General features: G+C 36.4%; 1 protein-coding gene across 4 annotated transcripts in view; it reads left to right on the top strand.

Moving 5' to 3' along the window:
- The window catches only part of EML4 (EMAP like 4), a 150,509-nt gene that overhangs the window by 105,599 nt on the left and 30,981 nt on the right, over window positions 1–13,929 (top strand). For all 4 annotated transcript variants that reach the window (XM_043918158.1, XM_043918157.1, XM_043918156.1 and 1 more), the window contains 4 exons: window positions 235–345; window positions 2,169–2,264; window positions 7,927–8,061; window positions 8,171–8,306. In XM_043918158.1, coding sequence (XP_043774093.1) covers window positions 235–345; window positions 2,169–2,264; window positions 7,927–8,061; window positions 8,171–8,306 — 478 coding nt within the window. The remainder of the gene's footprint in view (window positions 1–234; window positions 346–2,168; window positions 2,265–7,926; window positions 8,062–8,170; window positions 8,307–13,929) is intronic.

Below are 13,929 nucleotides of genomic sequence, written 5' to 3'. Positions count from 1 at the left end.
TTGCTGCTGCTATTATCACTTTGTCATTTCCTTATTTTTGTAGTAAGAGAAGAAAATACCTGCTCAAGATTCTTTGGGGGCATGTGTAAATGTACTGGCTATTTTTTATTAGATATTTATCCATCCATCATTATTTTTTAAAGATGGTAAACAGTTCTTGTAGGAGTGGTATCTTCATCTATGTAAATGCTAGTTAAGTCCTGCTATCTTGTATTTTTCCCCTTGTTTTTGCAGCCCCTGCAACCCCATGTCAGAGTGTGGGATTCAGTTAGTCTTTCTACACTGCAAATTATTGGACTTGGAACTTTTGAACGTGGAGTAGGATGCCTGGATTTTTCAAAAGCAGTAAGTAGCAATTTTTAAGGGAGTAAGCCAGCTGCACAAAGATAGAGAAAAGACGTTACACTCAGTTTTGTGTGTGTTCATAGAAAGTGATCACTGAATTGAAAAATTAGATGTTAGCTATTGCTTATCAGTGACCAGCATTTTAACTGAAATACTAAAGGACTTTGGTTTAGATAAGATCCAGGATATTACACTTAATTATACTTATTTTGTTCTGCCTGAAATAGAATTCCAGTGTAATAGCAGGAAATGGCTAAAGGAATGCATACATAGCATAGTAAAATTGAAGCAAGTAATAAGATATGTTTTTGATTCAGCTTGAGTCATAGAGGTCTATTTTATTTAGAAATTTTACGGACATGAAACTTGGCCAGTTCTGCTACAAGTATTGTCTTTTCTTAATGTCATGTTGCAGCAAAGAAAACAGTCAGATCTTTGTGCTCACTAAAACCATGAATTGTTTTGGTTCTGAATTGATGACGGCATGATGTTATATTTAAGTTTAAAATTCAGCATCTCGCATTCTATCCTAAGTCTTGGTGCTTTATTCTGGGGAGAATGAAATAAGATGTTGCTCATTTAAACATTCTGTTTATTCTTGAACTATATGTAATTGTTATAAACCATACAGGAGAACTTCTATATTTTTAGGATCCATAATTTTTAATTTCAAACATAAATACTCCTCCAGATTTTATTGGGCCTCATTCTTTCTTTAGAATATATTTATGTATTCACATTATCTCTTCAGTTCCTATCAGCAGCTGTATTCTGGATTATGACTGTTTTATGGGATGTGGAGGAGGAAAGGACATTTTTAGAGCAGAAGTATAAATTTGGGTGGATACAGGAACTTTACTAGCTTACAGGCACTGAATGTCAAGGGTTCTCATGAATCAGGAATTAGAAGAAAGGAGACGAGAAAAGGAGATGAGCAGAGAGCGGGGAAATACTTTTACTACCTTTTTTACCCCCTAAAATCTCTATAACAGTAACTGTTGTCTTCTTGTTGATACCTTTGTTACAGTGTTAAGATTATCTTGAATTGCCTCATATGCTGACTTTTCCTAGTTTAGGTAATCATTTCAATACAGGGTAAAAGGAGGCAAAAGAGAAGAGAATAAGCTCTGCCCTTCCTCAGTACTCTCACTTGTCACCACAGTATTTCTTTGTTCCATAGACATCATAAGGTGTATGTTACAAATGCTACTAGAAAAAATCTTTTAATATCATCCACAGTTATTTTTCTGGGATGCATCAATTAGTGAATGAAAATGGTTACAGGAAAATAGAAAGGAATTTAGTTATGTTTTTATTTATCTTGTTGATTCATTTTAATATAAATCAAGAATATTGTGGAAAACTAAAATTGGCAAACTTTCACATAGCTTATTCCAACAGATTTACTGAAATTTAGGACCAAAGTTATAAAATTATATACATTTCACATCTACTGCAAAGGAAAATACTTTAAAAGCAGTCAGAACACTTTAAAGCAGAAAATACTTTAAGACACAGAATGGACTATGCTCAAAATTAATTATTTGCTATTTTTGAATAGTGGAAGTGGCTAGATAGCAAATGGAGATCAACCTAGGGGGAAAAATTAGAAATTTGAAAAAAAATTAAGAATGCCTATTATATTTCTGAAGAAAATACAGTCTTAGTAAATAGTATATTCATTATATTTCAAGGAACCATGAGTTTAAAGCATTTTGGATTTATCTTAATGTTGACGGTTTTCATATTATGGTATTTCTTTTTAAAAGGTAAGCCTTATCTGAAGATTTTTAAATGCCTTATTTAAACTGACTTTTCTTTAGGATTCAGGTGTTCATTTATGTGTTATTGATGACTCCAATGAGCATATGCTTACTGTGTGGGATTGGCAGAAAAAATCAAAAGGAGCAGAAATAAAGGTAAAAAATTTTGAATTAGGGTATTTATCTTTTAGAATACATTTTTTGTTTTGCAAGTCCTTGGAAGTATGTTGCATATTCTTAGGTTTCAGGAGAGTACCAGCTGACCAAATTCATCAGATTTGCTGATTTGTCATCATTCTTATGATGGTGGTGGTTTAGTCACTAAGTCGTGTCTGACTCTTGCGACCGCATGGACTATAGCCAACCAGGCTCCTTTGACCATGGGATTCTCCAGGCAAGAATACTGGAGTGGGTTGCCATTTCCTTCTCTAAGCATTCTTATTTATGGTACCTTTAAGATAAAGTAGTCAGGCAGCTTCAGCCACTTTCAGTGATGTTTCAGATACATTGTACTACTGAAATGCTGAAGTAGTTGGATATCTAATCTCAAAATTAAGACTACATGCTCTGCTTGGCTGCTTCTTTAACAAAATGTTATTTTGTTCAATCTATAAAGATTAAAATATCTAAAGGAAAAATTCAACCTTGGGAATATGACTGATATAACTGAAAAAACATGCAGTGAGAAGTTTTTTGGTCTTAATTATGTCTGTGGGATTATTACATAAAATGCTACAGCATTTATAGTTGCTGTGGAATAGTGTTAATCCTTTGGTGTGGAGCAGGCTATAACTTGTAAGAAAGGAATGAGGTTAGCATTGCAGCTGCATTCATATGGCTCAGAAAATGGCCTCCCTCTGACAGGCTTTCAGAGGGATCCAGAGGTACAGGGTGGCTTTTAAAAGCCTGTGACATTTGCTTTACTCTTAAATAACATCCCATTCCAAAAAAAAAAAAAAAATAACATCATATTCCTCCTCAGTTGCCCTCCAAGTTTTGTTTTGTAAAATCTTCAAGCTTTCAGCTTCTTGGATGAAAAGAGGTTATTTCTTTTAGATAGTATAAGTTAATCTTTTGAAAGAAGTAGGGTAGATTTTATTTTACTTGAAAGGAATATAAGGTGTCAGGAAAGCTCAAATTTTAAAAAAACATAAATGAAGATAGATGGTCTTTCAGCCATCGTTCAGAGTAATTTTACATTGAATGTCATAGGGAAATAATACCACAGTGAAATACGTAAATTTTGGTCCTTTGTATGAAAGGCTGCCAGATGAAGTCTTAGGTTCTCCTCCTCCTGGCTTCCCCTCGAGATGGTTTCTGGAGCCGTGGGTGTATGTGTTGCTGAGAGTTACAGCCCACGTCTTGTGCAGACTCCATGTGCTGCTCCCGTTGCTCCCAGGCCGTGGTTACCACTTGACGTGTCCCACGTCAGCTGGCTCCAGCCCAAAGCAGCAAGGGCAGCTCTTGTTGCCTGTTGGACATCTTCATATGAATACCCCAGCCCACAGTGTATACACATATGTACTAATCATATTTATTAGCCCCCAGTCAGTTTTGCCTCTCAGTGAGTAGCGTCGCATTCCACTTAAGTGCCCAAGCTGAAAATTCGGATGTCATTCATGACTCCTTTTCCCTCACTTTCACACTTAGCCAGGCAACAGGTGCTTTCAATTCCGTGTCCCTAATGTCTATGTTAGAACTCGTTCTCCCTCTCTCTCTCTTTTTTTTTTTTGTAATTTTTAATTTATTTATTTTTTGGCCACACTGCACAGCTTGTGGGATCTTAGTTCTCTGACCATGGATTGAACCCAGGGCCATGGCAGTAAAGTGCCTAATCCTAACCACTGGACCATCAGGGAAGTACCTATATTAGAATTCTTTCATTGCAAATGACTTCAAAACAACTAAAGCAAACTTAATAAGAATTTATAGATTCACATTTACAAAGTTAAAGAAGAGATCTAGTAAAGGCAGAGAATTTTGCCTCAGGAATAATTTAAGTCAGGGACTAGATCACTGATTTCTGTCCCTCTTAGCTTCTCCCTATGTATAGACCTTATTCTAGGCTTCTGTAGATAAGTTCTGTCCTAGTTTATGTCGCAAAGGATCAGAGATTTGATACATTACTTGTTAATTTATGTAAATTTAAATTCAGTAAGGCAACTTCATAACCTCATTGACAGAAATTAAAAGAAGACCTAAATAATCAGAGGATTGTACATTTATAATGAGTAGAAGATAATATTGTAAAGATGTTGTTAATTCTTCTCTGCATATTGGTCTATACATTTCAATATGGTCAAAATTCCAGCTTGATTTTTATAGAAGTTGACAGGCTGAATATATGAGGAAATAAGAATGGGTACGAATAGACAAAATCACCAAGGTTGATGAGGGTGTAAAGTAACTGGAACTCTTATATACTGCTGTTGGTCATGTAAATTGGTACAGCCATTTTGGACAACTGTTGGGTAGTACCTAGTAAAGTTGAACACATGCATATGCCTACCCCTCTGACCCATCTTGTTGCACTCCTAAGTATAAACCCTAAAGAAAATAATACATGTGTTGACCAAAAGACAAGTAATCAAAAATAACAGAAGCAAAAAAGAAAAGAAAGTTACTCAAATGTCCATCAATAAGAGAATGGATAAATCAGTGCTGTGGTCTTTCCATGTAAAGGAATACTATAAAGCAATTTGCATGAACAAATTGCAGTATATATACCAACATTAAATGTATCTCACAAATGTAATGATAAAATAAACTAGACACAAAAGAATACCCTCTGTGTTATTCCACTTAAACAGACAAGGCTAATCTTTGCTGCTGCAAATCAGGATCATGGTTATTTCAGTGGAGGGAGAGGATAATAACTAGAAGAGGGATCTGGGATGTTAGTAATGTTCTGTTTCTTGCTTTAGATGCTATACACAGATGTGTTCAATTTGTGAGAATTTATCAAACTGTGTACTTAGGTTTTGTGAACTTTTCTGATTATATAGTATACATTAATAAAAAGTTAAAATATCCTATAAAACTACACTAATACCCAAGTGATGTATTTTCATAGATTACTTCAGTTTATATCTTGAACATACCACTAGAACTGTGGGTGTGTATACTTAGAAATACTTATACCAGTGTGTGCTGGTGGCTCGGTTGTGTCCAACTCCTTGCAACCCCATGGACTGTAGCCCTCCAGGTTCCTCTGTCCATGGGCTTTCCCAGGCAAGAATACTGGAGTGGATTGCCATGTTCTTCTCCAGGGGATCTTCCTGACCCAGGGATTGAACCCGGGTCTCCTGCATTGCTGGCAGATTCTTTACCGTCTGAACCAACAGGGAAGCCCAGGGAATATTTATAGTTAGCTTTGATTAATCAGTTTGGCATAAGATCTGTCAAGTAGTTTTGTTGGCGTGAAAGCTAAGGACTCTTCAATCAGTCTTTTAAAGATTCTGATTCTGGAAGAGAGATGACTAATTTTGCTTTGTTGTTAATGTGTTATCTTTTTCTTCCTTTTTTCCTTCCAGTTTTGTTGAAATATAATTGGCATACAGCCCTGTTTAAGATGTACTGCATAATGATTTGACTTAAATTTGTCATGAAATGATTATTACAATAAGTTTTGTGAACATCCATCATCTCATATAGATAGAAAATAAAAGAAATAGGAACAAATCCTTTTCCTTGTGATGAGAATTCCCCTTACAAGTTTTGTATATAGCATTCAGCAATGTTAATAATATGTTTTACATTACATCCTTAGTGGTGTACTTTTTATATATTTCTTTTTTTATTGAAGTATACTTGATTTCCAATGTATTAGTTTCAGGTACATAGCAGAGTGATTCAGTTTTTTTATACACACACACATATACACAAACATATATGTATACATATATATATACACACACAGGTATATATTCTTTTTCAGATTCTTTTTCCAATATAGTTATTACAAAATATTGAATATAGTTGCCTGTGCTATATAGTAGGTCCATACTGTTTTATCTGTTTTGTATATAGTAGTGTGTATATGTTACTCCCAAATTCCTAATTTATCCCTTTCCCCTTTGGTAACCGTAAGTTTGTTTACTATAAGTCTGTTTATGTTTTGTAAATAAAATTCATTAATATCATTTTTTTATATTCCACTTCTAAGTGATATCATCTGATACTTGTCTTTCTCTCTCTGACTCTGTTGTTTTTGTTGGTTAGTCACTAAATTGTGTCTGACTCTTTTGCAACCCCGTAGACTATAGCTCCTCTGTCCATGGGATTTCCCAGGCAAAAATACTGGAGTGGGTTGCCATTTCCTTCTCCAGGGGATCTTCCCACCCAGGGTTTGAACCCGCATCTCCTGCTTGGCAGTTGGATTCTTTACCACTGAGCCACCTGGGAAGGCCCCCCTCACTGACTTACTGTGATAATCTCTAAGCCCATCCATGTTGCTATAAATGGTATTATTTCATTTCTTTTTATGATTGAGTAATATTCCATTGTATTTATGTACCACATCTTATTTATCCCCTCATCTGTCAGTGAGCATTTAGGTTGCTTCCATGTCTTGGCTATTGTAAATAATGCTGCAGTGAACATTAGGTGCATATATTTTTTCGAATTAATGTTTTTTTCTGGATATAAGCCCAGGAGTGGGAGATATATATATATAAAAGATCATATGGTAGTTCTGTTTTTAGGTTTTTAAGAATCTCCATACTGTTTTCCATAGTGACTTTACCAATTTACATTCCCATTAACAGTATAGGAGGGTTCCCTTTTCTCCACCCCCTCTCCAGCATTTTTTTTTTCAGCATTTATTATTTATAGACTTTTTGATGATGGCTATTCTAACTGGTGTGAAGTGATACCACATTATAGTTTTGATTCGCATTTCTCTAATAATTAGCAATATCTAACATCTTTTCTTGTGCCTTTTGGCCATCTGTATGTTTTCTTTGCAGAAAGGTCGATTTAGATCTTTTGCCCATTTTTTCATTTCTTTGTTGGAGACTGAGCTGTATATATTTTTTGGAGATTCGTCTCTTGTTGGTTGAATCGTATGCAAAGATTTTCTCCCTTTCTGTGGGTAGTCTTTTCATTTTGTTTATAGTTTCCTTTACTGTGCAAAAGCTTCTAAGTTTAACTAGGTCCCTTTCTTAGGTTTTTTGGTGGAAAGAGCATAAAAGCTCTTTGTGGTTTTTTGTTTGTTTGATTTTTCATTCTATAGGAATCTATAGTGACCATTCAGCCTTCAGTCTGAGGATGAATCTCTAAATCAGTAATGTTTGAATGAATGATCAATAGTAATAGTACAAAAACTGGGTTTTTTTTAAGACCAAAATGGCAGTGTCTTTAAGACAGAATTTGTATTGCTCTTTCATTTGCTAGTTTTAGTGTTCTTTTCCCTGAATGTGCAAGAAATTAAAACTGTAATTTGTGTAAATGTCTTTTTAGTGCAGAGTTATTATATATAGATGGCATAAAAGATAATATAATAAGGACATCAAATTTAAACCATCTTATTCTAAAAATCTATTAAGTTTTTCAGGAAAATAAACTTTGGAAGAAAAGGCATTTCCTTAAAAATTTTCCCTATCTTTGGGACTTCCCTGATGGTCCAGTGGTTAAGATTCTGTGTTTCCCCTGCCGGGGTCACAGGTTTGATTCCCAGTTAGTGAACTGAGCTCCGACATGCTATGTGTGGCATGGCCAAAAATTAAAATTCCGTGTCTTTGATTATCAGGACCTGTAACTGGTATTTAATGAAGATAAGGATATACATGCATCTAAAGCTATGTTTCTCTTTTCACAGACAACAAATGAAGTTGTTTTGGCTGTGGGATTCCATCCAACAGATGCAAATATCATAATAACATGTGGTAAATCACATATTTTTTTCTGGACCTGGAGTGGCAATTCACTAACAAAAAAACAGGGAGTTTTTGGGGTAAGGATCAGAATGTTACAACTTCATTATAGAACTTTAATTTTGAGTAAGCATAAAGTCATCATGCTTTTTCAGGGACAAACTGAAAATTCTCATTGTTTCATTGTAGAAATATGAAAAACCAAAATTTGTGCAATGTTTAGCTTTCTTGGGAAATGGAGATGTTCTTGCTGGAGACTCAGGTGGAGTCATACTCATATGGAGCAAAACTACTGTAGAGCCTACACCTGGGAAAGGGCCTAAAGGTACAGTATTTTCATGTTCAAATCATTCTTTTTAGTTTGCAATGTCACTATTGCAGTCCCATCTGTTACCCAGACCAGGAGAGAGAGAGCTGCAAGGAGACAGTATGAGAGTCACTAACATACATTTCATTTTTTACAGTTCTTCATAACAACCTTTTTTTAAATCAAATTATTTACTCATTTATTTAGCATATATAGCCTACATTTGACTACCTTTCCTTCCAGGAGATTAATACAAAATAATTAGAAAAGATAATACAGATGCCATGTTAAAAACTATAGAGATTGAGGGAGAAGTCACCCCAGTCTTCAATATTTTGTGAAGCCCTCACAGAAGAAATGGTATTTAAGCTCAACCATAATGAATGTAGAACACTACAGAAGATAGGGAAGCTTAATCCCAGATACGGATCAGTGTATATTAAGGGAGAAAAACGGTTATGACTGTGACGCATCCAGGATAGTGTGAATAACTTTGTCATGTGTTAATAGAAACAAGAAATAGCCAGCATGAAGGAATGACACTTCCAGGATAGTGTGAATGAATTTGTCATGTGTTAACAGAAACAAGAGCTAGCCAGCATGAAGGAAATACTGTTTTAAAAAATAGTAGTGTTTTGCAGTTGCTCTTATCAATTTAAACTAATATATACTAAGCCCTTGAAAATTCAAATCGAGATTAAAGATACGGATTTTTTTGAGTTACTCACAATAATCCTTAAAACTGATTGAGTTCACCATGGAAGAGAGAAGAACTATGAGGCCAAGGATACTTTGTCCCACAATTAGATGACCAGAAAAGAGCCTGCAAGGATTACAGATTTTTAAAAAAGAAAAGTTAGTAAGACAGAACTTTTTATTTAGTGCTCCTGAAAAAGGAAGAGGGGAAAGTTCCCAGGAGTATCAGGAAGGAGGTCTATAAGAAGGTCAAGAAGAATAAGAACCAAGAAAAGACCATTAAAGTTCACAATTTCAATAGAAAAATGAAGGCTGTAGAACAGCTGAGTGTAGAATAGCCAGTTTTTAAATGGAGAATTTTGAGAATCCCAGTTGAAAATGGAATGAAAAGTAGAGTTAACTCGAATCAGTAGTCTTTAAGGTTGACTAAACCTAAAAGTAAAATGAGTATTGTGGTGGAAAAAAGATGAAAACTCATAAGAGAGATGGGAATAACTGAATTGGACATCAGAAGAAAGATTATCCTTGAAAAAGAGCGATAACTCTACATTTATTCTGAAACTGGAGCTTTGGAAAACTAGTATCTTATGTGGCTAAATGACAGAAGTCATGCAGGATTAACATTACTCTCAGTAAAAGCAGCTCTCTGTTAAAAGCTTGAAGTTATTTTTAAATGGGTAGTATAAGAATAGTATACCTCATGTAATACAGTATACAGTAGTATACATCATGTAATCAGACTCCATTACTTCAGAATTCTACTTGTTGGAGTTGGGATCCAGCTGAAACCTTAGACCTGCCTGTGAGAAATTAGATTTATCAGAATACTAAAACTGAACACCTGCAAACTTTAGAGGTATCATTTTCTAAATAGTCATTAAAATGGTTCCTTATCCACTTAAAAAAAAGATGGGCCCAAGAACCTTTTCCTTCCTTTTTTGTTTTTAACTTTTGAAAATTTTTATTGAAGTATAGTTGATTTACAATGTTGTGTTAGTTTCAGGTGGATTGCAAAGTAAATCAGCTATAGGTATATATATATACACACTCTTTATTAGATTCTTTTCTTATATAGGCCATTACAGAGTACTGAGTAGAGTTCCCTGTGCTTATAAGTTACCTGTTTTATATATAGTAGTGTGTATGTGTTAGTCCCAGTCTCCCAATTTATCCCTTCTCCTCCTTATCCCCTCAGTTCAGTTCAGTCTCTCAGTCGTGTCCGACTCTGCGACCCCATCGACCACAGCACGCCAAGCCTTCCTGTCCATCACCAACTCCCGGAATTTACCCAAACTCATGTCCATTGAGTCGGTGATGCCATCCAACCATCTCATCCTCTGTCGTCCCCTTCTCCTCCTGCCCTCAATCTTTCCCGGCATCAGGGTCTTTTCAGATGAGTCAGCTCTTCGCATCAGGTGGCCAAAGTATTGGAGTTTCAGCTTCAGCATCAGTCCTTCCAATGAACATTCAGGACTGATTTCCTTTAGGATGGACTGGTTGGATCTCCTTGCAGTCCAGGGGACTCACAAGAGTCTTCTCCAACACCATAGTTCAAAAGCATCAGTTCTTCAGCACTCAGCTTTATTTATAGTCCAGCTCTCACATCCATACGTGACTACTGGAAAAACCATAACTTTGACTAGATGGACCTTTGTTGGCAAAGTAATGTCTCTGCTGTTTAATATGCTGTCTAGGTTGGTCATAACTTTCATTCCAAGGAGTAAGCGTCTTTTAATTTCATGGATGCAGTCACCATCTGCAGTGATTTTGGAGTCCAAAAAAATAAACTCAACCACTGTTTCCCCATCTATTTGCCATGATGTGATGGGACCAGATGCCGTGATCTTAGTTTTCTGAATGTTGAGCTTTAGGGCAACTTTTTCACTCTCCTCTTTCACTATCATCAAGAGGCTATTTAGTTCTTCACTTTCTGCCATAAAGGTGGTGTCATCTGCATATCTGAGGTTATTGATATTTCTCCCAGCAATCTTGATTCCAGCTTGTGTTTCATCCAGCCCGGCGTTTCTCATGATGTACTCTGCATATAAGTTAAATAAGCAGGGTGACAGTATACAGCCTTGATGTACTCCTTTCCCAGTTTGGAACCAGTCTGTTGTTCCATGTCCAGTTCTGTTGCTTCCTGACCTGCATACAGGTTTCTCAAGAGGCAGGTCAGGTGGTCTGGTAGTCCCATCTCTTTCAGAATTTTCCACAGTTTATTGTGATCCACATAGTCAAAGGCTTTGGCATAGTCAATAAAGCAGAAATAGATGTTTTTCTGGAATTTTCTTGCTTTTTCTATGATCCAGCAGATGTTGGCAATTTGATCTCTGGTTCCTCTGCCTTTTCTAAATCCAGTTTGAACATCTGGAAGTTTTCGGTTCACATATTGCTGAAGCCTGGCTTGGAGAATTTTGAGCATTACTTTACTAGCGTGTGAGATAGGTGCAATTGTGCGGTAGTTTGAGCAATCTTTGGCATTGCCTTTCTTAGGGATTGGAATGAAAATGGACCTTTTCCAGTCCTGTGGCCACTGCCGAGTTTTCCAAATTTGCTGGCATGTTGAGGGCAGCACTTTCATAGCATCGTCTTTTAGGATGTGAAATAGCTCAACTGGAATTCCATCACCTCCACTAGCTTTGTTTGTAGTGATGCTTCCTAAGGCCCACTTGACTTCGCATTCCAGGATGTCTGTCTCTAGGTGAGTGATCACACCATCGTGATTATCTGGGTCGTGAAGATCTTTTTTGTACAGTTCTTCTGTGTATTCTTGCCACCTCTTCTTAATATCTTCTGCTTCTGTTAGGTCCATACCATTTCTGTCCTTATTGAACCGATCTTTGCATGAAATGTTCCCTTGGTATTTCTGATTTTCTTGAAGTGATCTCTAGTCTTTCCCATTCTGTCATTTTCCTCTATTTCTTTGTACTAATCACCGAGGAAGGCTTTCCTATCTCTCCTGCTGTTCTTACCCCCTAGCAGCCGTCAGTTTGTTTTCTGCATCCATAACTCTTATTTCTGTTTTGTAGATAAGTTATTTTGTACCTTTTTGTAGATTCCACAAGTGCCTTAACAGCTGTTGGATAACACAGTTATTTGTAACATAGAAAGATAGTCCCAATTACTACATTTGTGGTACACATTCTCCCTTTCTCATCTCCTTTTCCAAACATAGCAACAGACTAAAGGATTCACTCTCGCCTGGACTGAGTCTGGAGGTATCTGTGAGAGCAGCGTGCATGGCCATGTGGTAAAATGGGAGCAGAGAGAAAAAAAGAATAAATTCATAGTTAGTCCCGTTCTTCTTTTTGTTTTTCTCACTACACCTCCTCTTCCCACCCCCAGTAGTGGGCCTTGGAGTTCATTCAGTATTACCTCAAATTAGTTTTCCTTAAAAATACAGATATATTTTATTCTCAAGTCTCATTTGTGCTCAAATATACAGGTCCACTTTGTCTTTTTCTGTGGTACATGAAGAGATCAGAGGAAAGGCATTGAAAATAGCCTTTTTTCACATACACACTAATATATATAAAATATATAATCAGCAACAACCTACTGTATAGAACAGGAAACTCTATATTTGATATTCTATAATAACCTTTACAGGAAAAGAATCTGTAAAAGAATAGATAATGTATAACTGAATCACTTTGCTTTATACCTGAAACTAACACAACATTTTCTATCAACTATACTCCAAAATAAAAATTAAATTGAAAAAAATAGCATTTATTCAACCCTATTTATCCGTACTGTTTAAGGACAATAAAACTGAAACAGTATCCAGAGAACCATATATAATACTTCCTTCAAGGTAGAAGGTTATGAGAGAAAAATTAGACACCTTGTTCTAAAGTCAGTGAATTGGAAGTAGAGAGAGATTCTTTATTAGTAGGAGAGGGAGAAAGAAAAAGGAGGTTATGGGGAACCAGCCTGAGGTTCCTGAGACATTTCCCTGAGGATTTTTTTTTTATATTTGTGACATTACTGTCTTCCACTTCACACCCCTTTTCCATGTATGAAAGTCGCTCAGTAGTGTCCAACTCTGCGACCCCATGGACTATACAGTCCATGGAATTCTCCAGAGATCCTTCCCCAGGGATCGAACCCAGGTCTCGCGCATTGCAGGCTGATTCTTTACCAGCTGAGCCATAAGGGAAGCCCTTTCCATACATATAAACCAAGAATTGAAGACATCTGTTAATTAGCCGAGAGCCTTCAGAACTAGCAGTTGAAATGAGTTCTCTCATTTCAATTTGATGATCTTCCACCATCATCATCCTTAGTGTGAGCAAGTGACCATATGTGCAGTTTGAGGCATCATGGCGGATGGACAGTAAATTCCTTCCAGTCCTGGCACCTGGCCTGAGCGCTGTAGCCATTGCAAAGTAGATCACCAGTTATGATGAAAGGAGGTAACTCAAGAACAGTCAGATGAGAAAGGTGATTAGGACAAGGCCTGGGGAAGGGACCTGTCTAGAACCTCCTTGCCCTCTCCAGGAATAACACTCTGTCCAGATCTCCATGTGTTCACTGACCCAGAAGCTCTGGTTGAGGATCCTTAAGAAAAAAGAGAGAAGAGCAGTATTATTAGTTACCCTCCCCACTCTCTTTTCTTTTTCTTCCTACTGTCTTTTCTCTTTCCTAGGCATATATTTTCAGTATCAGAAATGATGGGAACAGTATTATATTATCAAAACAGTGACTTAAATTGTTGACATATATTATCCTACCTGTCTGAGAGTTTGGCTATAAATGCACCCTTCATTGGCCTTAGTGTGCAAGATGAGAGGCTGGTAAAGATTCCGAATTGTTTTTATTTATTTTTGTTTTTGTCTGAAAAACTGGTGCCTTACCCTTTGTGCAGAGAAAATCTACATAGGCACAAACAGAAAACAGAAAATCTAATCTTGCAAGCTGCTGAAATTTGCTATGTGACTGA

The sequence above is a fragment of the Cervus elaphus genome, chromosome 11, assembly GCF_910594005.1.
Source record: "Cervus elaphus chromosome 11, mCerEla1.1, whole genome shotgun sequence".
Lineage (NCBI taxonomy): Eukaryota > Metazoa > Chordata > Mammalia > Artiodactyla > Cervidae > Cervus > Cervus elaphus.
Note: the sequence above shows the minus strand (reverse complement) of the source record. Positions and strands in the feature narration are given on the sequence as shown.